This window comes from Astatotilapia calliptera, chromosome 14 (genome assembly GCF_900246225.1).
Source record: "Astatotilapia calliptera chromosome 14, fAstCal1.2, whole genome shotgun sequence".
Lineage (NCBI taxonomy): Eukaryota > Metazoa > Chordata > Actinopteri > Cichliformes > Cichlidae > Astatotilapia > Astatotilapia calliptera.
The window spans coordinates 30,894,970-30,921,986 of record NC_039315.1 but is presented as its reverse complement, the minus strand read 5'-3'; the positions used below and the strand labels follow the sequence as shown (position 1 = coordinate 30,921,986).

General features: G+C 41.0%; 1 protein-coding gene across 1 annotated transcript in view; it reads left to right on the top strand.

Annotated features, from left to right (window-relative positions):
- Window positions 1-27,017, top strand: part of pik3cb (phosphatidylinositol-4,5-bisphosphate 3-kinase, catalytic subunit beta) — a 48,498-nt gene that overhangs the window by 13,969 nt on the left and 7,512 nt on the right. Inside the window, exons 3-18 of the mRNA XM_026191528.1 lie at window positions 9,049-9,244; window positions 12,717-12,945; window positions 14,933-15,162; window positions 17,651-17,830; window positions 19,058-19,225; window positions 21,652-21,741; window positions 21,941-22,195; window positions 22,277-22,373; window positions 22,463-22,593; window positions 22,932-22,979; window positions 23,871-24,059; window positions 25,175-25,296; window positions 25,528-25,671; window positions 25,842-25,941; window positions 26,570-26,766; window positions 26,859-26,968. Coding sequence (XP_026047313.1) covers window positions 9,086-9,244; window positions 12,717-12,945; window positions 14,933-15,162; window positions 17,651-17,830; window positions 19,058-19,225; window positions 21,652-21,741; window positions 21,941-22,195; window positions 22,277-22,373; window positions 22,463-22,593; window positions 22,932-22,979; window positions 23,871-24,059; window positions 25,175-25,296; window positions 25,528-25,671; window positions 25,842-25,941; window positions 26,570-26,766; window positions 26,859-26,968 — 2,449 coding nt within the window. The 5' untranslated portion in view covers window positions 9,049-9,085. The remainder of the gene's footprint in view (window positions 1-9,048; window positions 9,245-12,716; window positions 12,946-14,932; window positions 15,163-17,650; window positions 17,831-19,057; window positions 19,226-21,651; window positions 21,742-21,940; window positions 22,196-22,276; window positions 22,374-22,462; window positions 22,594-22,931; window positions 22,980-23,870; window positions 24,060-25,174; window positions 25,297-25,527; window positions 25,672-25,841; window positions 25,942-26,569; window positions 26,767-26,858; window positions 26,969-27,017) is intronic.

The window sequence follows — 27,017 nt, the reverse complement described above, 5'->3', positions numbered from 1 at the left end:
AAATGGCTGGGAGACGAGTGCTGAAAACTCAGCTCTGTTTGTGTGTGCCATCCCTGCTACATTTCACAGCAGCTTAGTGTTATATTTGTCTATTTCTTTCCACTGTTTTCACAAAATAATCAGTTGCTGCAGTCCTGTGGAGGCTATGTGACAGGCTGGGGTTTTCTTCAAGTCTATTTTCGGGCTTTTCCCTGTGAAAGGATCTTGTTGCAGTCAATTGTTCTTCTGACAGTCACCTGAACCGCAGTAAGCTGTGTTGTTTTGTCGATAAATTTGTTGTTTCATTGAATTCTGTGAGACAGAGTGACCCGACGATTGTACATTTGGCCTGTCATAAATAGAGCTGAAGCAAATGGCCTTCCCAGGGGGCTGTGGTGGAGCTGTCTGTGGGTGGAGGGAGACGCAAAACAAGAATCCTGGGTAAGATAAGAGAAAGCCACATGCAGGTGCTGTAAAAGCAGTGGGAGGTTAGTGTGTTTTTTGTTTTTTTGTTTTTTTTTTTTTTGTTTTTTTATTTGCCATATTTATTAACACAGGCGGCAATTACAGCATCGACACCTTAATGCTTAAGTTTGGAGCGTTTCATTCTGTGTGAGGTAGCACTTGTCTTATATTTTCTATAGCTAGTCCAGAAGATGCATAGCAGCATAACGATTTATAAATAAATCTCGGGTATACGGCTACACATCTAAAACTAAATCCAAGCCCTTATTGGATAAAGTGGAGACATGACCATGTGAATTTCATTTACAGTGGCAACTGTGAGAAGATGTACTTTCAAGGAAGGTAAGTGTTGTAATCAGTAGGAATAAATTGATCCCAAGTGATATAAATAAGGTGGCCAACATGCTCACTCCCTCATATCATAGCTGTTCATTGTTTCCTCTTTGTCAGAGTTTCCGAGGAAAGCTTTCTCTGTTCTTTTCAAAAACAGAAGCTGTTGTGTCAAATCGAACAAAGGCTAATCCTTATGTCACCCTCACAGAGCAGCTTGTAGAACAGCTAACTACAAAATGGGAAGAATTAGCCGGGCCACCTCCAGTATGTCGTCTATGATTTAATGGATGGTGATTCCAAAGAAAGTCAGACTTTCAGGCTTCTGTTATGCAAATTGGTTTAAAGAAAAGAAATAAGGAAGTAGCTTGCTATAAAGTATTCAAAACATACTTGATTCCTGTTTTAATGACATCGTGTGTATTTAAGGAAGAGAACCTAAACATTTTCCATGAGTATACTTTGTCTGTGTAAAGTTTTCTGTAAGAGAAGGGGACAAGAGGTGTAGTAGTTTGTCTAGATATGCTTGCGATTAATTTTTTTTTTCATTTCCTCTTTCACAGAATTAGATGGGCAAGGCTAACTCTGTATATAGGGGTTTATTTCCCCTCTAGGGCTTCCTTTTGCCTTTTGCGTTAGTATCAGAACTTGCTTTGAATAGTCGTATGTGGTCGTGTTCAGAGTTTGCATAGATCTTTAGCTTTTCAACAAAGGTATGGTTAGCACCAGCTATGTTTGGGTATGTTTGTTTGCATGTCTCACATGAAAGCTGGATTTCCGGTGTTGTATTTAAAGTATCTCTTACAAAGCAATTTATTTACATATGCTGATGACCCCGGTGTGCGCGTGTGAAAGCTACTGAAGGTGTGAGAAAGCCGCCTGAGGCTGCACATCCCACACAGCAAAATATGGCTAGCACTGTGTGACGACGATGCCCCCCTTCAGCCTGTGTTTTTTACTGCTCAGTATGTGTTTGTTGGTCTGCGAGGCCAAGCTGGCAGGGCAAGGGCAACACAAGGGCAGTGTTTGTGCAGGGCACGGGACTGGCCTTGGTGGCACACACGTACACATACAAACATGCGCGCACACACTTGGCAAAAACAGAGGCTTATTGTGGACTTCAGGCCCAGTTTGGTCCACCCACTACAGTCACACATTGTGTCACATTTTGCATTTTATCTCTGCCTTTTATCTCTTTTTATCTCATTGTCTATCACGGATTGGTCTGTTTTTTGTTTTTGTCTCTTCCCCCCCCCCCCCCCCCCCCCCCCTTTTTTTTTTTTTTTTTTTTTTTTTGGGAGTCTTTTAGTGAACTCATGAACTTAACATTCCCATTTATTTTCTACTGCACCTGTTTCCCTTTTTAATTCATCATCTTTTCTCCTCTCTTTTCCAGCCATCTCAGAACTGACTGCTTCTCAGACCCTCCTGAATAGTCTTTAACATTCCCTCTTTTTTGCTCTCAGCCCTGAAGTCTGACAGTATAGTCACAGAGATCTGTGCTGGCGCTGCTTGTATTTATATCTGTACGTAACTTGTGTCTGTCCTTATTTGTCTCGTGCCTGAGAAGTGAATCAGGCTCTGTGGGACATCACACTTGCACATCAGACAAGCTCACCCGCTATTCTGTCACCTGCCTCCTCACAGACACAGACTGTGATGAAGCTAAAAAGGTGAACACTTATTCAGCGTTTCAAAATCTTCACTATGCTGGTTTCATTTGTAGTAATTATTGCTTAATATTACTTAACACAGTCGGTATTTTGAAAGGATCAACAGCGTTACAGGACTAATTGTTGGATCTGCACCGCGTATTTGTTCCTTTATTCATTGCTCCCTCCACACTTTGTTGCTTCTGCTACTTTATCTTCTCGTGGAAAACATGCTCAGTGATTCACCACTGTCCCAATATGATGGCTTGCACCACTGAAGCATGATTATGTTAATAATTACAAGTATTTTCATTGTTCTCTGGCAGTTGGGCACCTACCAATATGTATACTGCTGAAAACCAACTGGTGGAATCGGGGTGGACATTTTGCTATGTGGACTCAAGAAACTAGGGTGTGTACCACAGACCATGTGATAATGAGACAACCACTCTCCCCCCGGCATAGTTACCCCATAGGCTTGTTGCATCTTTACATGTATGCGAGTTATAATATAGTTACATCTTGCATACATGAATATTCAAATGTACATCTTCTATTACACTCAGACATGCTGAACGTGACAAACCTAACCTAAGAGAACCAGCTGTACTTTCATTGAACATATTTGTTCTAGTTGGGATAAAATGTGTCCTCTTTTAAAAGGTACCAGTTGATGAAGGGGATGAGATTGGAAGGGTTTTGGCTAGATCATCTCTACAACCCATACTTCCACTCAAAATCGGGTTACTGATAAAGTCTCTGGTTAGAGCAAGCAAAACTGTGATGACTTTCACAGGTCTCATTAATAATGATGCACCAACCAAAGCAAGGATTAAAAACACTTATAAAGACCTGAGTGTTCATGAACTCAGAGATGACCTTCTCCTAAGGAATGGTCATCCTGCACAATCTAATCTAAAAGTCTTAATGGAAAGATGTAAGGGTACCACAAGAGTCTCAGAAAAAGTATTCAAGCATGTTTCTATGAGCGCACTTCCCAGACATTGTGTGGTGGACACATGGGATACAAAAATGCACTCTAAAAGAAATTCATCACTGCACACCAAAACCTTATAACTGTGAAACATGGTGGAGGGAGCATCATGCTTTGTGCCTGCTTTGCTACCTCAGGACCTAGAGCCTACCATGCAGTTACTTAAACAGTGATTTCAATATTGTTTGTAAACCTTGGAAATCCCTTCAAAGCCCTTAAGGCTTGAGCATTTTTTATTTATTTATTTTTTTTGAGCTTACATCAGAAGGCAAATCTTCATTCCGTTCTTTCTGCTATATTCTGAACATGGAGTTAAATTCCCTGGGGTCTTACTCATTCCCTTTGGGAGAGGAATATGAGGAGAATTATGCATTGATCTAAAAGCAATCTGTGGTGCACAGGAAAAGGATGTTTCCATTGCTCTGTCTGTCATGCTTCATTTCTCCTCCACTCAGCTAATGACCCGGTCTTCCTGATACACAAATAGAATGCAAGGAGAGCATATTAGACCTTTTGCTGTCATTCAAACTTGATACCATCTAAACACAGTCTTGCACGGTCACAATTTATCTGGTGGAGTGGCACGTCATGATGTCACAGATGGATGTAGTTTGATGTGGTTGTGCACAGTTGTCACAAGAGATTTCTCAGACGTGGATATTAAAGAAGATGGAGCTTTGCATGTTGTTTCGTGTCTTGTCTGTGATGTAACCGTGTCATAATGGCTTGGATATGATTAGTGTCAAGGTGGATGAATGGTGATGCAGCATCTGTCACATTGATTCCAGGTTTACTAGTAATTGTCTTTATTGTAATGCATCAGAAAGTTTGGCATAAAGTGGCTCAGTGAAGATGTAATAACCTGTTTATACAAGATGATGGTGTGATCGCGATGTGATGCTCATTTTCTGGCTTCTCTACTGTTTGGCTCTAATATTTATTCATATAGCCTTGAATAAGGCATTGCAAGTGATACCATGTTCAACAGCGATGTTTTGGCCTCATTGGTGGCCAAGATATCACTCTTGAACATAATGTGGAAGGATTTGCTTAATTTACTTTCTATGGAGCCGCATGTGGGCAGAGTGGACACTCTTGTCATGTGTTTGACAGATTTTCTATGCACAAGCAAGTATTATTGTGCATATTGTATAGTACATTGCATATACTAGGTATTGTATATTGGGTAGTCTACTACACAGCAAATGCCTATTTAAAAACTGGCTCTGTAGTGATTTTCAAACAACAACAAAAAACCTGTCCAGTCTGTGATTCAGCGTCCATCAGCTTTTATGAATGACTAGTTGGGACTTTTTTTTTCCCTGGGGTTTTTTTTTTTTTTTTTTTTTTTTGTCACTCACTTCCTGTCTGGTGTCATTATTTCCTCTTTAAGAAGTGGGTGTATACCATTGTGTCACAGGAGCCAGTGACACATGGCGCACTCTTGGCTGACCAGATGTGGTTTGTTCATGTCAACCCTAAAGATACGCTCACTTCATTCATGTTTTCTCCCAGATACAGTATGGATGTCGTCTTGTGACTGAGAATATTGTTTTGCTGGTGAGTTGGTTTCATTTCTGGTCCCTGCTCGTTTCCTATGTTGTGAAGATGATTTGGTTTTATATCATCAGATGAGTCATGTGGACAATGAACAAGAAGGTGTTCGGTACAAAAGAAAGGAAGTTGATTTTGTTAGAAATTGAATGCTTTAAAGATGAAGTGTTTATAAGTAAGTCTCATACTTGGCACGATACCTAAAAATATTACACCGCTGCATCGCTCGGCAGTCACTTCTGTGGAAATATGTCTGAAAAGTTGTGCACACAAACATGTCTAATCACCGACACAGTCACAGTGTGTCACAGTTGAAGTGACCGTTATGCCTGAATGTGTGTTTACCGTCTACAGCCACCACCTATGTCCACTCCTAATGACAGTAAGCAGTAGTACTACTTCTACTACTACTTCATGGGTGAATCACAGCCAGGGCTACACACCTCAGCTGATCACTTATCCACACAGCCGCCAGATAAACTCCTACTACAGATCTTAACAGCTTTTCAGTCAACCTACACACAGACTAGACTGTGTAGCTGATTCAAAGCAAGCGTTAAAGTTATGAAAAACAGTTGATTCATGCCTGCCTCTGTGGTAGCATACCAGTCTGTAATACCTGAGGTAGTCATTTCCTGTTGTTTTTTTTGGCTTTTTAAGTAAACATAAAGGCATTCCTTTTTAATAAATGGGTTATCTCCCACTGCTGATTCAAATTTCAGGGTTTTTTTTTGCTATCTGTGATATGAATGTTTTGTCTATGGTTTGTGTGGAGGGAATAATCTTTGTTATATTCTACAACTTCTCACGCTGAGTTTCATTCTGTGCCATTGTGGTTTGTGGCTGAAACTGAAACAAGAAATGTGGTGCAGGTGCTAATATGCAAAGTAGTACCGGTATACCAAGACGTACACTGCTGGCATCAGTGCTGAAGCTGTTTGCTTACTATAACTATATATAGACTCTCATTTAAATGGCACCAAATCACTTTTTCAATGTATCAATGTGCCCTTTAGTTTATAAAATATATGAAATCTATAGAAAATTGCCAAGCCTAAAGTGATGTTTAATAGTTGGGGTTTTTTGTTTTAGTTTTTAAAGAAGCTTGTTTTTAATCTTGTGCACAGTCATGCCCACATCCAGACAAATGTACGCACATGGACACACGCGTACACACTGCATGCCCAGAAGTGGAAAAGCTGACTCAGGCAGCGTCTGTCTTGCATATATTTGTCTGTATAGTCATTTACGGGAGGACAGTGGTTTGGAGTGGAGAGGTGAAGAGGTCCTAGATCCTCTTTGTGAATCTTTATTTTTAGCACAGTGTGAAGGAAAATGTGTCACAGGACCCTTAATCACCAGGCGTGACCTTTTACGCAGACACCATTTATTTAAGCCCTGCTCCCCTTTTCTTTTTTTTTAATTACTTGTACACAGAGATGCACAGACACACTCACTCCATTGTAGAGAGCCTCACAGGCTTCTTACTGTTAAACAGAGAGAGCTTTAGAAAGGGAGTGCTGAGTAATACCAGTGTTACTGTTAAATGCATCTGGGCATGAAAGCCATCACAACATTCAGACTAGTTCAGAGGAAGCAAAGGTTCACTTTGTTTCTTCTGTGGTGTGAACTCGGTGATTACTTGGCTTGGTTGTGGTGTCTGCTAAATATCAAAAGTTGTTAGTCAGGGTTCTCCGTTACCTTTTTGTTAATTAAATAAAAAAAATAAAATAAAATCGTAACAAAGGAATTACTTCTCTTCTTTTACTGGTCTCCTTTGATTTACCCACAAACCCTGTTCCCAGTGCATTGGCAGCTGTCTGATCAAAAGACTAAAGGATTCTGGGATGTGAATAGACTGTAGCTGTGTTCTTCCCAGGCAATTTCTTTTGTTTTCTTTTTTGTTTTGTTACATTTGTGAGAGGTTAATTCCAAAATAAAGAAATGTTAGACAAGAAATATCCATTTGTGCTTTGTTTTTTGAAAGTGTTGCCTAATAATCGTCCTCATATTGCACAGAAAACGAAGGACATCCAAGTAGGATCATATTTCTGCGCCTCCAACCATCAGGAGTCATCAGAGTTTGCCTGTGGAGTTTGGGAATGGAGGCTAACATCGTGATGCGTTGTTTACTTAGCCAACTTCAGGCCAACTGGATGTGCCCCTTCAGGCTTCTCTGTTTGTTGCCACATGAAACGCTCTTTCTTTAACTGAGCTTGCAAAGCCGCTTGTTCTTCTCTGATCCTCCCGCTGAAACCTGACCTAGCAGCAGACCTCTGGCTGACTGCCACCACATCCTCAATAACCCTGCTCACCTGTGTGTGTGGTATGTGAGAGCGAAAGCGGCTGAGTGTGTCTGCATCACAGCAGGATGAGACTGTATTCAAGCTGTCTGCTGTGAAAGTGTCATTTTTGAAGCATATAATTAGAGAGAGGGATGTTACATGCGTAGATGAGCTTGCACATGCACTCGTTCATCCATCCCTGATAACATGGTGCTGTGCTGTCAGTGTTTCAGACAGACATGGTGTCAAGTTACTCGTGTTTGTAACTGCGCACCTTTGTGGCATAACAAGTTTGCCATTGTCTGACCTGTGACTGTTAGTCTCAGTGGCTACTTGTGGTTTTCTGTTTGTCGTGTGAGAACACAGAGCAACACGAGCACACACTGTCTGCAGTATCTGGGTGTTTTGTTTTGTTTTCTTGGTCAAGGCAATAGTCTATAGTTCCAGAGCATACAGAAACACGCACGAGGCTGATTCCATTTGCATGGTTGATCATGTTAAATGGCTGGGATCGTGGCTCCAAATGCACTGCAGATATTGCACCACACTCAGACACGTGCTGAAATGGTTGCTCATATATGGCTTGCATGAGCACTTAACATAGAGGAGAAAGGCCATTAGAGGCAATCAGAGCTGTTGTTTTTAATGGGCTGATCGAGCTGGAATGGAGATGGCCCTGTGGCCTGGAGGAAGAGTTAATGTCCCGGGCCACTCGAGGACAACGTAATGAGAATGCAGGTGGAAGTGGTGCGATGTGCAGCTGTGGTTGAGGCAAAGGCCCAAATGGAAACCAGATTGTGGATTTTTTTTTTTTTCTGTTTTTTTTTTTTTTTTTTTTTAACACTAGAAGATGGAAACTCACTTATGCCATCTGTATGGAACTTTACGAGGTAAACTGGGTGGGTGCATGAGTTTGTCCGCCTGTCTTTGAATTGACTATATGCATAGTATGTGTCGATTACATGGCTTGGAGACTTTTGCATCTGCCAGTAATGAACTGTTACAAAAATAGCCTCACCATGCTCGCTTTCACTTTGGCACCAGCCTCTGAGTCTACCGACATATTCAGTAAATGTCTGTATACATGATTCATATTTGTGTGCATTCCTATGCATGCAGAACCCCGTTGCCAGTGTTTTCATTTTATGTGTGGTTTGTTCCGGAGGCACCAGATTGTCAGATGAGGGGAAGGCAGGCTGAACTTTTCTGTTTGCTTAGTGGGCATTCTTCTGCACTCTGGCCCTCCTCCAAATTAAAGCAGCGGCTTCCCACTGGACTCAGCACAGCGCTTCCGTCACAGGGACACAGTGACACTGAATCATCTGCGCCTGTCAACTTCTCGCTAATGAATGTATGAGCATAAAAATGGCACTCTGTGTGTGTGTGTGTGTGTGTGTGTTGTTGTGTCTGGAACTCTGATTTAAAAAGTTGGTGTTGTTGTTTGGTGAGGCTGGATTGTGTTTGGAGTCTAAGAAGCAGTTTTGGGGTTTTTTGTACAAATGAAAGTTTAAACTTGTGACAACTGTTTGCTGGGTTGTTGAAATGCAGTACAAGTTTAATGCGTGTACATCTTTTATTCTTGAAAAGCTTTAAACATCTCCTTTTGACCATATTCAAATCTCTTACATCAGTTTGAAAATGCTGTCAGCTTGTCTCTTAAGTTAGTCGAGCTTATTCTGGGTTAGGTGGGGAATTGCTCATTATTTGGCATCTGTTAGTTGTTTTTGTTTGCTTTTTACAGTAGAATAGCAACAATGAACTTAAGTGTACAATTTGTTTGTCTCTCCAGGTCCTTATGGTTGAGGTGGTGTTAACTTCCTCTTGCCATGCCTCCCGCCATGACAGACCTCCTGGACATATGGGCGGCACACTCACCTCTGGCCGGACACGCTCCGGACCAGATCACTGTGGACTTTTTGCTTCCCACTGGTATTTATATCCAGATGGACGTTCCACGCGAGGCTACAATTCAGCACATCAAACTGGTGAGTGTCACTGGGTTGGTGACTGCACAGGTTTCCTAAGCAACAAGGTTATTTAAAGTTTTTGTTTTGACCAGTGTTAATATTACACCTCAACTATTTAAACCTCTTTCAGTATCCTGCTCTGTTTGCACACTATCTGTACTCTAATTTTAACTGTACTGTACTCTGCTTTGGTAATTATTGTCCATGATGTAAATATGTAAAAAGTGTTTCTGTTCTGTGTCCTGTTCTGTTTGTATATGGTTTTTGTTTTTGTTTTGCTGTGGATACAACCAAATTTCCCCTTGTGGGACAATTAAAGGATTATTCTAGTCTAAATACTTAATCAGTTCATATAAAATTCAACTGGGAACCTACTTTGAGGACTTCTTTTGCTTATTGTGTAGTTGTTCCTGCATGCCTGTAGGCTTGCTGTCACATTAAGGGAAAACAGAGGCTGCAGCCCAACATTCAGACAGCTGGTCAGTCAGTCAGACATTATCCAATGCCTGTTTTGACAGAGGTGATTGTTGTGGCTGGCAGAGTGTTTTTCTGTTTGCAAATGGCTTGTGATGTCAGCTTATAGGTGATGAGGCCATACAGTGGGGCAAAAAAGTATTTAGTCAGCCACCGATTGTGCAAGTTCCCCCACCTAAAATGATGACAGAGGTCAGTAATTTGTACCAGAGGTACACTTCAACTGTGAGAGACAGAATGTGAAAAAAAAAAAAATCCATGAATCCACATGGTAGGATTTGTAAAGAATTTATTCGTAAATCAGGGTGGAAAATAAGTATTTGGTCAATAACAAAAATACAACTCAATACTTTGTAACATAACCTTTGTTGGCAATAACAGAGGTCAAACGTTTACTATAGGTCTTTACCAGGTTTGCACACACAGTAGCTGGTATTTTGGCCCATTCCTCCATGCAGATCTTCTCGAGAGCAGTGATGTTTTGGGGCTGTCGCCGAGCAACACGGACTTTCAACTCCCGCCACAGATTTTGTATGGGGTTGAGGTCTGGAGACTGGCTAGGCCACTCCAGGACTTTCAAATGCTTCTTACGGAGCCACTCCTTTGTTGCCCGGGCGGTGTGTTTTGGACCATTGTCATGTTGGAAGACCCAGCCTCGTTTCATCTTCAAAGTTCTCACTGATGGAAGGAGGTTTTGGCTCAAAATCTCACGATACATGGCCCCATTCATTCTGTCCTTAACACGGATCAGTCGTCCTGTCCCCTTGGCAGAAAAACAGCCCCATAGCATGATGTTTCCACCCCCATGCTTCACAGTAGGTATGGTGTTCTTGGGATGCAACTCAGTATTCTTCTTCCTCCAAACACGACGAGTTGAGTTTATACCAAAAAGTTCTACTTTGGTTTCATCTGACCACATGACATTCTCCCAATCCTCTGCTGTATCATCCATGTGCTCTCTGGCAAACTTCAGACGGGCCTGGACATGCACTGGCTTCAGCAGCGGAACACGTCTGGCACTGCGGGATTTGATTCCCTGCCGTTGTAGTGTGTTACTGATGGTGACCTTTGTTACTTTGGTCCCAGCTCTCTGCAGGTCATTCACCAGGTCCCCCCGTGTGGTTCTGGGATCTTTGCTCACCGTTCTCATGATCATTTTGACCCCACGGGATGAGATCTTGCGTGGAGCCCCAGATCGAGGGAGATTATCAGTGGTCTTGTATGTCTTCCATTTTCTGATGATTGCTCCCACAGTTGATTTTTTCACACCAAGCTGCTTGCCTATTGTAGATTCACTCTTCCCAGTCTGGTGCAGGTCTACAATACTTTTCCTGGTGTCCTTCGAAAGCTCTTTGGTCTTGGCCATGGCGGAGTTTGGAGTCTGACTGTTTGCGGCTGTGGACAGGTGTCTTTTATACAGATGATGAGTTCAAACAGGTGCCATTCATACAGGTAACGAGTGGGGGACAGAAAAGCTTCTTACAGAAGACGTTACAGGTCTGTGAGAGCCAGAGATTTTCCTTGTTTGAGGTGACCAAATACTTATTTTCCACCCTAATTTAAGAATAAATTCTTTACAAATCCTACCATGTGAATTCATGGATTTTCTTTTCACATTCTGTCTCTCACAGTTGAAGTGTACCTCTGGTGCAAATTACTGACCTCTGTCATCATTTTAAGTGGGGGAACTTGCACAATCGGTGGCTGACTAAATACTTTTTTGCCCCACTGTATGTGAGTGGAGGTCAGAAGTCACAGACGTGATGAGGTTCACAACTCTAAGAAAATAACTTTGAGGCATTTGTTGTCAGCGTAGGTGTTTGTGTGCGTGTGGCCCTCATTCACAGCACAATCAGATTCCTTCTGTAATGACTGACTGTATGAGAACACAGATGCTCAGTCCTAAGATGTACCAGCTTCTGCAAAGGTAGCATTTATTGCTCTCAGTACAGGGCTGTTTATTGGATTGCACAGAATTTTTATTTTTATAATTCTGGTGTAAAACAAACATGTGCTGCACTGAAACACAAAGTCATTATTTCCCCAAAAAGGGCACCATTTAAAGCCTGAGGAGGTGGGTTGTTGCTGTGTGTACAGAGTGTCTGCTATTCATTGACCGCAAGTCCTGATTTCTCTCTGAAATTTTTTTTTCTTCCCCACTGAGGTCTGCGTCCTTGCACACTGGTATAAACCCATACACGGACGTGTTTGCATTTTAAAAAGTACATAAACCTGTGAATCAAACAGAAGCCGTGTTTGTGAAAGGCCAGAGGCTGTTAGTTTAGCTAAAGGGTAGAATATTCTTTAACTTTTTGCAGGCTTTCAGACCGTCTGTACAAAACTCTTTATTAGTGATCATATGGCCAGCAGTGGGCTTGTGAATGACTGCTTCTTTCATTCACAAGCCTCCATTCATGTTTCAGACTACAGCCGAGCTCCCCAAAATGTTTTACAGTGATTCTGGGAAATGAGTTATCATTTGAAACTCTTTGTTTTCCATTTGTCACATGTTGAGATCACTTGCTCACAAAAGCAGTTCAGAGAAAGTAACTGTGGGAAATGTTTTGAGTGTTTGTGGAGAGGAGAGAGGAGGCTTGTTCTGTTTTGCCAGAATGCATCCCTTTTTCCTCACAAAAAGACTCGCTCTTTGACACCCATCCTGTGATCAGGCTGTGGGGGGCAAAGGGGCATGAAGTGTACCACCAGGGGCTGGCAGGCAGGGGAGTCGTACTCTGATTGCCTCACCCAGAAACTGTGTTGTAAAGATATGAGTCACGTCCATTTCTCATTCTTGAAAATGCTCTCAGCCTTGTTTTATGAAACTGTCAAATAAAATGTGATGTTTATTACAGTTGCTCATTTTATGTAAGATTTATTTAATATGGGCTAATGGCTACAATAAAACTCGCCGTGTGATTTTTTTTTTTTTTTTTTTTTTTTTTTTTTTTTTTTTTTTTTTTTTTTGGTGTGGGGCAAAAATACCTTAGTGGAACATATTTGTTCTTCTCCCTTCTAGCTCTTATGGAAGCAGGCTCAGAGCTTCCCACTGTTTCCTGCACTCGGCGAAATGGAGAGCCACATGTTCGAGTGTGTCAACCAGGCAGCCGTACACGAAGAGCTGGAGGACGAAACGCGTCGGTTGTGCGACGTTCGCCCCTTCCTGCCCGTTCTCAAGCTGGTGATGCGCAACTGTGGTCGAGCAGAGCGCCTGTTGGACTCCAAGATCGGCGTGCTCATCGGCAAGGGTAATGCAGCATCGCTTTTAAGACTCTACCTCGGTTTGAAGCAGTACATTATCACACAAGATCTCTCACATGCGTTCCTCCGCTCCGGATAGATTCCTTTATTCTCCGTGTTTGACATTTCCAATAAAGAAAAGCACTTAAGAGCTGGTAAATGGGACTGTAAATCTTTCCTACCTCACAACAAGCCGTTAGCACCTCCTCCAGTATGCTAAGCAGCTCTCCCACTCAGCACGCTCTCCCATGCATTCAGACCCAAGGCTCCTGTGCAGATGGCTTCTATCACTAACTGATAGAGAAGCGTGATGTTTGACTGGACGTGTTCCTGACATGCCTTCCATCACATGTCACTTTGCATTTTCTCTGAAGATTGGGCCTTTTCAAAGAACACAGGGGCTCTGTCACTACCGTATAACAGCCCAGTCCTCTGAGGTGATTAACTATTTGGAGGAAAAGCGGTGTTAAGTCTTGAAGCAAGGTGAAAACCTTGCGTCATGATCAACACTCAGTTTGTTTATCATACATGAAAGAAGGCACAGTAACGTTGAGTTTCGGGAGTGATTCCTGAAAGCAGGCGTAAACGCATTACAGCGGGCTGCAGGTAAAGTATAGTGCAAAGTCTTTTCAGAGATTTTAAAGGCAAAACGATGCCGTGACTACTGAAGAGAATAACAGAGAGGTTAATCAGTAATGAAAGGGAAGTAGTGTAGCCCCATTGGATTATTAAACAGACACACATTCAGCATTCTTCCAACCAAGAGATTACGAATTGGAAGTCCTTTGTTCTTCAAAGAAGAAGAGAAGAGGCTCTGAGTGTAATTGATCAAGACTCAGGTGATATTGATATTCTCTCTCCCCCCCCCCCCGACTCCACTTTGGTCTGACCTGATCTCTTAAAGGCTTTTGAAAGAGTAAAGCGGTGTTTCAAAGGGAACCTCACAGGCTTGTCTAGAAGGTCAACACACACACACGCACACAGACACACACACGCGCACACAGACACACGCGCGCGCACACAGACACACGCGCGCGCGCACACACACACAGACACACATACACGTGTCAACCATGTTTTCCCCCTCCAGTAATGCAGCCACACAAACTTGGTCTACACAGCTAATGTGCTTCAGAGCCTTCTTGAATGCTGAGGGTCATATGAATGTGAAATGCCTTTAAATGTCAACATGTTTTCATTACTCAAGAGTGAATGAAAAGTACCCTTTAAAAAAATTATAATAATAATAATAATCCAGTGATAAAAGCAGAAGGTGGACTGTGATCAGCCCAACAGCAACTTATACCTCTGTGTGTGAATATTAAGGGGCTCTACTGTAATCCAACATGGAGACAGTCATCATTTTATGCACATTCATTACTGCTGGTGTCTGGCACTGAACATCCCACAGGTGGTTGTGCATTTTCTATTAATTTTAAAGCCTCTGTGTTCAAGTGTGTTACTTTAGGAATATTCACCATCTTCCTACTCGTTTCTCTTATTTCAGAAGTTTCGTACTGACTTTAGTTAAAAATGCTAATTAATTTTGTTCCATACTAAGAATCCACATTGCCATTTTTAATAAAAACTCAACTTGACCATTATCAGTCTTTAAATTGAACCTGTTATGCTTTGTATGATGTAAAAGAGAGGGAATATCTTTACTGTGTTCCTCTCAAGCAGATGGCCCCCACAATGTGCTGTTCAAACCTTCTGTTTGTGAGTCAGAAGAAAGAAATAAACTGGCTTATAGGGAACAGCTGGAACAGCTTGTTTCAGTAGATGAACTGAAGGGCTGCAAAGTTGTTGATGAATTGGTTGAAGTCAGTTTGTTTTTTTTGTTGTTTTTTTTTACGCTGATTTCTTGTAACATTAAGAATCATCAATTTAGATTTGTAGACAAATTACTGATATCCAAGTGCCCCTCTTTCTTAAAGTGGTAGCACGGCTTTCTTTTGCAATGTTGTAACGGTGTCCTTTACTCGTGTTCTCTAGGTCTCCATGAACTTGATGCTTTAAATGACCAGGAGGTGAAGGATTTTCGGAGTAAGATGTTTCGGATCAGTGAAGAGAGGATGCAACAAATACAAATGATGGCATTCTCGGAGTGGGTGCAAGCCTGCTACTCCCCACAGCTGGAGCCTGCGGCAGTGACCACGATCACAGCCGGAGTCAACGATGCACCGGTGGACCTGAAAGTCATTATCCACTTTGACCAGTCCCAGGTGAGGGTCTGTAATGCAGAACAGTGCAGCGTAGCTTAATCAGTGGCAGTTTATGTAGGATAAATAAAAAGGATACACTGAACTATAGATGCAGGAGGTAGAGCAGGTCTGCTAATCAGAAGGTTGGTGGTTCGAGCCCTGGCTGCTCCAGTATGGATGCCAAAGTATCTTTAGGCAAGATACTGAACCTCAAGTTAGTCCTTTGGAGTGTGAATGTTACATAGAAAATTTGGGTATAAAAAGCATTTAAAAATGCCTGTAAAGTAGAACAGAAAACTAGTCTTTACTAGTTTAGTCTTTGTGTTTTTTTTTTTTTGTTTTTTTTTGTTTTTTTATTATCAAAGAAGGCTACATTTTCATTTCATTCAGATGCATAAACATGGGTTGGAATAAATGAGTCCTGCACAGCTTTATAGCCATTCTGTTTCAAAATGGGCCTAAACAGGATAATAGATGTTTTTACCTTCACTTCAAAATCATTCTGTAAAAAAGTGTTTTCTTTATTATAGTCCTGTAATTTCATAAATGCAAGGTTTGTGATGAAAAACTCAATCATGTAGTTCACAGGTTGCAGCTTTCTTTAGAATGCCTCATCCAGTCTGGTCTTTCTACCACAATCGCTGAACCTCTTATGGCTGTCCTCTTTTCAAAACATCAGCTTTAATCATTTTTACAGCATCAATAAAACCTGTTATACTTCCTCTCAACAGGCTCTGCACTAGCGTTGTAGGAATAAGTCAAAAAGAGAACTTATTTTGGATGATCTTAGACCTTTCCTGAGGGTTTTGACAGCTCTGACATTAATTCTTAATTTCTATTTTTAAAACAAGTTCATATAATGTATCCTCGTGTTGCTTCATTTTGTGCTTATATTGCACGATGCTGAGAAGGATCCTCAGTGAATTGTGGCTAATTTATATCTATTCTATCGTTTTTCTACTGCAATCAGCAAGAGTAGACAAAAAGACACTTGAGTAATATTTTTGGTGTTGAAAAGAGATAGCATGAGTGCTAACGAAGAAGCTGTCTTTGTTTTGTAATGAGCTTTACAATATACGTGTAAAGTTTTGTCTGTTCAACATCTCTGTATACATAATGAATTGAGAATAACCGTGTGACTTACTGCTCCACTACAGAAGACAAAACCACCTTGTTTTAGAAGCAAAAGTAACCATGTGACTCCACCAGCGCAGGCACATGTACTGTAGCTCAGCCTTTTTTTTTTTTTTTTTTTTTTTTTTTTTCTCCCCTGCTCTCACAGTTGGCAGCTTCACAACAGTCACGTGATTGAGCCCAACTAGCAAGACATGTGACGACAATAAGTGGGTCAAAACCATCAGTGAAATTATGCCATTCTCTCAGATGCACGCACACATTAGCATGGCAGCTCAAGGGACCAAAATGCTGATTAAAATGAGCTCCCTTCTTTTCTCTGAACTCACTTGACTATGTCCCTCCATCTGTCTCGGCCTTTCTCTTTGCCTCTGTAATAGAAATAATATTATTTAATAATAAAACAGATGGTCACATCCCTCCAGACTCCTGTATATCAGCTTTGATCAACATCACAGGCACACACATGCACATAATACAAAGACTGACCATCTGTGCCACCGCACTCAGGTGAACATTGGCAGGAAGTCTTATTTTAAGAGATCAGACACAATAAGCTACATTATAGACAGGAAGTGCAGTGGTGTCGTTTATTGTTCAGAAATAACCAGGGTTTGGTGTGGACTGTCTAAATCATTGACCGACTTCCTCCTCCATGTTCACGTCAGTATCCAAATCAAGTCTCATTTTAGCGTTTAAAATATGGCTTTTATAGTTACCAGCGTGTAATTAGAAAAACTTTTAATATCTCTGCTGTGTGTAGATCCTCACTAATGCAGCTAAGGTCGCTTTTTTTTTTAAATTACTAATGAAGGATGTTTTTATTAAATCACCAGGAAATTAAAAGCAATTCCATCTCTGGTATCGGGTCAGTGCTGTGCTATAAATGGCATGACGCAGTGAGCCTCACGGTCACACAGCAAACCTGGTAGATTCCCTGTGATAAGGCGATGGAGGCTAACACGTATTTGAACACACATCAGTGGAAATCCTGAATGAATTCAGCCATCAGTGTACCAAGTGATTGCATGTATATGAACTCACTCTGTGTATCAGTTACTTGTACACATGAAAATTGAGAGACTTTTGTTATGGTCTTATAGATCTTATATCATTACTTGTTTTACTGTGCTCTTCCTGTTTAAGATGAACAAGCAAATGCAGCTTCTAGGTGTGTGTGTGTGTGTGTGTGTGTGTGTGTGTGTGTGTGTGTGTGTGTGTGTGAGAGAAATGTTTGTATTTAAATCATAGAGGGTACCAAATATACACACAAACGATGATTTAAAAAAAACAAACAGCTATTTTATTCTCAGATGGTCCCAAATACATTTTGACCAGTAATAAACACTTGACTGTCTATTTTCCCTTCTTGCAGGACTCTGCCAGTCTGAAGGTGTCATTGTCTTGCACCCCCAATGAGCTGATGGAGCAGGCTTTGAAAAAGTGGCTGACCACCCACGGATCTGAGGACGCGGTATGGAGGGGTCAGTATATACTGAGGGTCAGCCAATGTCTGGAATTCCTTGGTGGAGACCATCCACTGATTCAATACAAGGTCAGTGGCTGCATATCAAAGCTGTGTTTAAGTGTCTGTGAGTGGCTGATGAACTTCAACATCAACTTACATGTCTCACTTTCAGGTTCATGCACAGATATAGCAGATACAGTCTTCTTAAAATGTTGTTGCTGCTGTATAGTAATACCAATAGGGAGACCACCGCAACTGAAGGTCAAAAAGGGTCTCGCAGTGTTATTACTGTGACAGCAACACACCAAAGCCTGTTTTCTGATTGCAAAGAAAGATGTTTACAAGTTCAAATAGTATGAGGTTGTACTCGAACCATCAGCATCAAATTGGTTTCTAAGAAATATTTTCAGTAGAGGTTTATTTGTGGGTTCTATTTCTTAAAAAAAATCAAAATAAAGTGTGTTTATGTACAACTCATTTCAGCTGTTTTGGAGACAATTTGGAGCACGATTACAGCTATTTGCTGAAACATATGCTCGCTAGTTACTCTTTATTCCCCTTAAGAATTATACGTTGTGTTTTGTGGGGTTTTTTGCACATTAATTTTTCAGAGTAATCAATTGCAAGCTTACGTTTTCTTGTTAGTTCATTCTGAATATGAAACAACTAAGCATGATAAAGTTTAAGTGATATTGAGCAGTATGATGGATGACTCAAAACTGCCAAAGTATTAGCTTGCAGGTAGCTGTTATAAGCTGAGAAAAAATATATACATGTGTATCTACGTGTTATGCTTCGTAAGTTCTTGTTTTTCTGTTAAGTATATTGAAGTGGTTGCTTGGTCTGTGATATTTTTTATTATTTTTTTTTTTAATGTTTTTAATTTACGTCTGAAATTCCATTGGGAAACACTGCCAGGTAGAAATCATGAAATATTTCGTTTTATAGATTTCTTAGGTCTGTTTTTATTAGTCCAGCAGTGTAAGCGTGTGTGTGTGTGTGTGTAAAGATGTAGTCACATTTTTATGCATCTGAATCTTGTTTGGATCCATGTGGGCAGGCTGCATGATGTGCTTTTTAAACATTAAAAATATAATCAAGATAATAATGAAATACCTGAAATTGTTTGTGCACAGTCTTCCATGTTACATTGAAGTCTGCTGACAAGTTGTGCAGAGATTAAATTTCACTTCTCATTTATTCGGTCTCTAGCTCATTAGCTTAAGTGACTTTAGCACTTTTTCTGCTCCAGAGACTGCTTTAACATGACATGGCTACAACCTCCTAAAATCTCCTGTCCTGTCTTGTGTGCAGTACATTCGCTCATGCCTGCAGGCCAAGGAGGCTCCCCACCTCACCCTGGTCCACACCAGCACTGTAAAGACTATGTTTGACAAGGAAATCTCAGCCATTGGCGCTGTGGTTAGCCGCAAGTCCTCCAACCCACCTTTACCGCTACCTCCCAAGAGAAGGCCTCCCACGGTTAGTCCAAATATTATGCATGACTCTGTGAACAATATAATTTTTATGAGTGTGTCTGCTAATCGGCTGATGTTGTTTTTGAAGAAACTGTGCTTTGCTAACAGCTGTACATCATCTGATTTGATGGCGATTTGTTTGACGTGATCAGGCCTAAACAGGGGGTTGAAAATGTAAGAAAACGTTCTTATGTGCACTAGATTACAGTGACTTGATATCCACCAGCATTTGCTGCTCTCGCATCAATATAAGAAAAGTTGCACACTTTAGTTGATTCACCTGCACAGGTGTGGAGGTTTAGTAAGTAAACAAGTACTTTTGGCAGGTGTCTCTTTTTTATGAGGCAGTGTGTCAGCCTGTACTGCACTACCAGCATTTGCCACGCTGTCAGGAAATCATTGCCAGCGTCTTAGCACTGCTTGCAGGTGCACAGTGACATCACAGCTCAATGCGTGCATCCACATTTTAAATGTCAGGTTGAATTTCATTGGCCTTCATTAGCTAGTCTCCTAGGGGTTTTAATTGCCTGATACTGTTGAAGCCCCGGTGATGTGTGGTTTCAAAAGTTGATAAATATTTCAACCATGAGTCACCTGATAAAGGATTGAAACGTTAAATTTATTATGTAACGCTGCAGGAACAGCTACGGCTTCATAACCTTTCCTTATACTTTGCACCTGCTTGATTTAAGATCTCTGTTCCTCTGCAGTACTAACAGCCAGTCATTTCACTGCCCTTCCATTTCTCACTTTGACTGCATGTAGCATACACTCCCTGCACTGAAACTATCACAATCATTTTGTGTCATGATTTGTGTCCTATCATGAAGTGACATTTATTCCAAGAACACAATTCCCTGTGATATCTTGTACCTGTAATTAATTTCACTTGAATTAGTTTTAATTGCCTCAGCTCTAAAGTTGGTATATTTTTTTCCTTTTTGTAACGCCTCTTGCTCAACATTGGAAATGTCTGTTAATCAAAACAAACTTAGCGCTTTTTTTTTTTTTTCTTTCTCTCAACATCACAACAAGAGAATTCCTACCTCAGTTATCACCCTCTCACTAAACAGCTGTAACACCTTGCTTGTTATCTGTGAAGCCTTGATTGTGATTATATGTATGTCACTTGGACCTGGGCTGATATGGAAAGTGTAATCAAGGTTTTCTATTTACTGATGGTGCAGTTTTTACCTGGCAGGGTTTTAACTACAGTTAAGAAGCATTATGATTTTTCAGTAGTTGTTGTGGTTCTCAATGAAAATGTGTACTAACAGTATTGTGAAGATTAGGGGTTTTTTTTTTTTGTTTTTGTTTTTTTTTGGGGGGGGGGGTTACCTGCCATCATAAATGCACTAAATGCTGCTCTGTTTAAGGGCTAATAGTAGAGCACAGAGTATGAAACTAGATCTGAAGCACAGTGTATGATGCAACCACGCATCTCCAAACTTTGTCATATAAGTGGCTAAATCACACTGTTCATCACAGGTAAAGGAAACTCATGGATGTAACTCTTTCCACCGTATTAAATGCAGACAGATATAGATATAGATATATGTTCTTTGTCCACTGAGTTAAGATATAAATCATTTTGAGTGCATGGCACGTGTAAATAAATGTGTTCATGGTCTATGACGATTACATCTCCTATCACTTCCTCTTGTTGTTGTTCTAATTAGTCTAAAAAAAGCTTACATTTTAAAGTGTTTTTCTTTTGTTTTGTGGACTTTTGCATATTTTCTGTGCTTTTTCTTTATTATATCGGTCTTGTCAGTGTTCTTTAAAGTACCATAGAAAAGAATGGTGCAATAGAGGAAGCAGACAGAAACGGACACTGGGCAGACTTTAATAAGGTTGCTGTAGAATTGCGGCTATTTGAGACAGGAAGTGAGATTTTATTTTCTTGCAAGGAAGTGGTTATTGGATGCTCTGCTGTTGGAAAGCTGACTGATAATTAGAAAAGAAAACAGAAGTACGGAGTGGTTTTTTTGTTTTGTTTTTTTTTGTTTGTTTTTTTGTGATTATGCTTTACTTGACATGGAGCTGTTTCTGCCTGCAACAGTAGAATCAAACAAACATACTTCCATCTTTTCTGATAAGGGATCACGTTGACATTACATCAGTCTAATCACATAGGAGCAAAGAGACGGGCAGGAAGTGTGCTGTGTTGTTCATAGTTTGTAGGTGTCATGTGACTGTTTGTTCTGCTGACTTGCTGACCCTCACAAATCCACTTGGCTTGACATCAGACTGACCTGCCTGACCTTTCCTGTTGTTTGTGCCTGTGTCTGGAACTGTTGCTGTTTTTGTTTTTTTTATTTAGTTTTTAAGCATTTGAGTGTGTATATCTTCACAGTACATTATGCCAGTCCCTCAGTTTTGTTTTGTTTTTTTTGGGTTTTTTTCCCTCCTCTCACTCTTCCTCTGCAGCAAGTACAGACGTGTGTGTGGGACGTGCCTAAGCCCTTTAGGATAGTTCTTGTGAAAGGCAGCAAGGTGAACGCAGAGGAAACTGCCAAGGTAAACTCTTCTTGTTTGCATCTATTAAAAAGTCATGTGTGTACCTATTAGTTTGTCACTGCACAAACCCTGCAAACCTGTGCCATCTGTCTTTACAGTTTCACACAAACTAGCAAAGATATTTTGTCTAAGTTTGCATCTATGGCCATTGGCAGGTTGGCTTGTAATTGTAAAATTCAACCCTTCCTGCCGTACACAGGTCCAGGTTAGGGCGGGGCTCTTTCACGGTACAGAGCTTCTCTGCAAGCCGGCAGTTAGCAACGAGAGTAGCGGGCGCTCAGAGCACACGTGGAAAGACAACACAGTGGAGTTTGAAATCTCCGTTTGTGACCTGCCCCGCATGACCCGCCTTTGTTTTGCTATCTATGCCGTGATGGACAAGGTTAAGAAGCAAAAGTCCACCAAAAATCCACACATCAACAAGTATCAGACCATCCGCAAGGCGGGGAAAGTGGTGAGTGGGACGCACATTATCAGACAAGTGCCTTTTTTCCAAACTATCTTATATTGACTAACATTTAATTGTATGATCCAGCACTACCCCATAGCTTGGGTAAACACCATGGTGTTTGACTATAAAGGGCAGCTGAAGACTGGAGACATCATCCTGCACTGCTGGTCATCATTTCCTGGTATAGACATACACAAAGTCACGGTATAATTTAATAATTAATAAAGGGCAAATTCATATCAGCTATGCATGTGTGTCTCTCCTGCCCAGATGAACTTGAAGAGATGCTGAACCCCATAGGAACCATTCAGACCAACCCATACACTGAGAACGCTACAGCACTGCACATCCACTTCCCAGAGTACTCTTCACACCCCATCGTCTTCCCTCCTTTTGACAAGGTCACACAGCAGTCAATCGTCATATTCAGTCAAATTAATAAGATGATACCCATTTGCCCTTTTAAAACATACCAATTAGATTAGATTTGTGATGTATGGATAAACACTATTCATCTGCGAATGGAAAAACTGAGTATGGGCTTTTTTTGATAGCATGAGTTCAGCTGAAATTGTCAGCAGAGTGGCTTAGTGCTCTTCAAAATAGTACCTAGTGATTATGATGAAGTGGTAGCTGTTAGCATGAGAGGATCAGGACGTGCTCGGCCTGTTTAATGCACTCTGATGCATCAGTGTGCGTTCACTCATGCATTTTTTTTTTTCATTTGAATTTTTTGCAGATACTGGAAAAAGCTGCAGAGATGGTCAGCGCTGACTGTGTGTCCATTGTGAGTTTATATACAAAAAAGGAGTTGACTGTGTGCGAATGTGTTTAGATGATTGAATTCATTCAGAATACATAAAAGTGCAGTGAAGCTGAAAGCACAGTAGTGATTGCTACATGATGGCTTACACGAAATGTGAGAAATGATGCAGCATGCCCATCTCTCTCCTCACACACTCTTAGAGTCACACAGTACAAATATTACCTCAACAGGCACCCGTTTGCTAGTTTCCTTGGAAACCCATTGTTATTACTTTGGCAGGGTGTAGCTGCAAAAATATTCAAATCCTCTTCAAAAGTACAAAACTACGCACGCTAATCAGATTACATGTACGTTTTCCTCTTACCACCCCTCAACTGAAAACCCACTCATGGGTGTGTTACAGCCAGTTACGTAATCTGCTGTTACTTAGAGGGCATGCCTGAACACGGTCTCTTTTTTTCCTTTTCTTTTTTTAAATATGCAGTCTGTGCGTGAGAGAAACTAGATTATCGCTGACTAAAAGTTGTAATTTCATTGTTACAGCGTGTCATGTTACATATTAGTATAGAGCGCTGTACAGCTCAGCTGTTATTTACCTGTAAAGAACGTGAATGTCAGGACTTGGGTTACATTTTGTAGCTACTAAAATCCTGCCTCTTTGTTGAATCAGACACTTTACAAGTTTTTAACAAACAAATGAATGCTAGTTCTTGGCCCACTCATGCACATTGCAAAGATGGTGAGAATGTTACTACTTTAATGCTCTCCTGCCCTCATGTGGTTATTTACAGTAAATGCAGTTGCTCATCTACACGCTCTGAGTTCCTTACGTCCACCTTTCTGCTCCTTTGTATCTCAAAATCCCAAACCCAGCTGACCTTTTCTCTCTTTTCTGAACCGTTTTGCTCTCAGGGTCGTGGTGTTAAGAAATTCTACATGGAGCTGAAGGAGATCATGGAGCGTGACCCGGTCTCTCAGCTCTGTGAAAATGAAAAGGATCTGATCTGGACACTACGACAAGATTGTCGTGAGACTTTCCCCCAGTCGCTGCCCAAGCTGCTACTCTCTGTCAAGTGGAGCAAACATGAGGACATGGCCCAGGTTAGGAAGCATATCCATTGTTATGGTTATGGGGTGTTACTGAGGATATAATGATATTAAGTCAGCACTTGTTTCAAGGTTTTAAAAAATTGATTCTTTAAAAAGCAAACTGTTTGATTCAGTGCAATCCCATACAATTCAGAAAAGGTCATATTTCATATATTGAGCTTATGCACAAATGTCAGTCTCATATTTTTACTACTTTTGACATAAAATGTGTGACAGTATCTCTTAATGTATAGTAGTCTGAGCTCTACAAATGTTATGGGTTGGTGTCAAAAATGCACAGCACGGATATGATGTGCAATGTTAAGAGGGTCCTATGAAACTTGGTCACACCTTCATCTACGTCTATGAGTGCAGGCAAGTTGCACTGAATTTAAACTGTCCTCCTTGAAACTAAAATCTAATTTAATAATAAACCCACAGCTGCCAGCACTGTTGTGAGAAGCAGAGCGTCATCGGTCACGGCACAGATGAAGCAAAAAGCCTGTGATAGAGTCTCTACTTGGGGGCAAGATTATCACTGTTGAAATGATTAACTGCATCATAATAAAGTCACTCACACTCAACCGTATTTACAGGAAAGAAATTACAGTCCTAACTGTTGTTGCTATAGAATTTATTAGCATCTTTATTATGTGTGACCCCATGGGCATTTGATTCACAGGTCCATTTAAAAACTAAAAGCATTCCCTGATGTAAAATGTATCAGTCTCTATCTCTGTACTATTGCTATGTGTAGCGTAAATTAGTCCTCCGGGGTGAGGCTGTCGGCTCTAATATTCAGACGAAATGATCACAACTGTAGTGTGTGCTAAGGAAACATGGGAGTTTTTTTGGCCAGTCTTGCTCACCACCTAGGCCACTTGCCAGATTTGGCTTCCTCGAACTTAGTCAACTTCCCTGAAATGGATAACGAGTTTTGCACTTCAGAAGTTCTACAGTGTATTTAACAGGAGTGATCTAAAAATAAGAGAAGGTGCATGAGAAGATGGCTCTAAACAGGAGAATGATTTTGATGCTTTAGGATCTGTTGTCCTTTTTGGTCACACATCATATCTAACTGATTAAATGTCAGCATATCTGTTTCTAAAGTTGTTTGTCTCTCTCAGCTCCAGGCACTGCTCCAGATTTGGCCCAAACTGAGTCCCAGAGATGCTCTGGAGCTGCTGGACTTCAACTATCCTGACCAGTATGTCAGAGAGTATGCTGTGCGCTGTTTAAAGGATATGAGGTAAATCCTTGCACACTTTTATGAAATGCAGTAGACTTCACTGTCATATATTACATTTATTATACGCTCCAATAAAGTATGCTTTTTTTCTTTGTTCCATATACATCAACTGACCACAAACACACTTGGTCTGTTTTAAATGCTGTTAATCATACACTGGATTACATTACTGTTTAGAAAAATGGTCTTTCTAAGTTTCTGTCTTCCTGTTTCTTCTTTCCCCTTCATCAGTGATGAGGAACTGTCACAGTACCTGCTACAATTGGTGCAGGTGTTGCGTTACGAGCCCTATTATGACTGCGCCCTCACTCATTTCCTGTTAGAGCGTGCTCAAAGAAACCGCCAGATTGGACACTTCCTCTTCTGGCATCTACGGTGGGTGTGGTTGTGTGTGCGCGTGTGTGTGGAGGCAATTGAGTGTTGTGGAAATAAACATGCAGGCTTTGAACAGTTACATATTCAAATTAAGGGAGAAGGAGAGGGAATGTTTGAAATTTCTAGATGTTTCTCGTTTGTCCATTCCTCCTCTGTGCTGCCCTCTACAGGTCAGAGATCCACATGCCAGCTGTTTCAGTCCAGTTTGCGCTACTCCTAGAAGCCTATTGTAGAAGCAACATCCCTCATATTGAGGTTCTAAAGAAACAGGCAAGCTGAACGCACCCACACACACCTATTCTCTCACACTATTAAAAAAAAATAGTAAAAGTGATGACGGCTTTGTTTTAGACTCCCACGTTTCATTTGCAAATCTTAAAACTTGCTGGAGGCAGAAATCTTAAAGTATTGCAACTGTTATTTCAGGCAGTCAGGACATGATGTACATATGTCATTATTAAGATTTAATTAATAAATCATCAACATTTTTCTGTTACTCAAATATGCTGAAATGTTTTATTGCTAGAAACTGCAATTTTACTTTGAAAAATCTGCACACACCTGACAGATTAGTGCTGATCTATTAAGTTCAGCTGGGGTAGCTCTATGGTATTTTTAGCCTCTCCGGTGCCAGCATTGTCACCCATCCTGCCCGCTGACCTTTGGCCCCTACACTGTTGGTTTTGACAGTCTCTTCTCAAATCATCCTGTGACTTCCTTATCATTTATCTGGCCAAATTTCCTGTTTGGTAGCGTATACACAGTGGTGACACAATGCTGACGTTGTCTATTTCAGGAGAATGATATCAGTTCTTAGTAACAGGAGAACTTTGTTCACGGGGTTAAATCAAACCTGTATGTTTGGTTCTGTTACATTGTTCTTCTCTTGATATGCCAGGTGGAAGCCCTGAGTAAGCTAAAGTCAGTCAATGAGCTGATTAAATTAGGGACCATCAAGAACACTCGTAGTAAAACCAAGGAAGCAATGTTGACCAAGGAGGCCATGATGACATGTTTAAGACAGAGTGGATACTCGGAGACTCTTTCAGACCTTCACTCCCCTCTAAACCCCAGTGTCCTGCTGTCTGACATCAAGTAAGATTGCACAAGTTTTTATGTATTTATACCGGAGTGTGACAACCTTTGCTCTTACAGGAAGCTGATGGGTCTTTTTTTTCTCTCTATAGTGTGGAGAAGTGTCGGTATATGGACTCAAAGATGAAGCCCCTCTGGATTGTTTACAACAACAAGCTGCTGAGTGGAGACACCCTGGGAATCATCTTTAAGAATGGAGACGGTAGGGATCAGAGAAGGGGGGAGGGGGGTTTGGAAAGGTGGAGATTAAA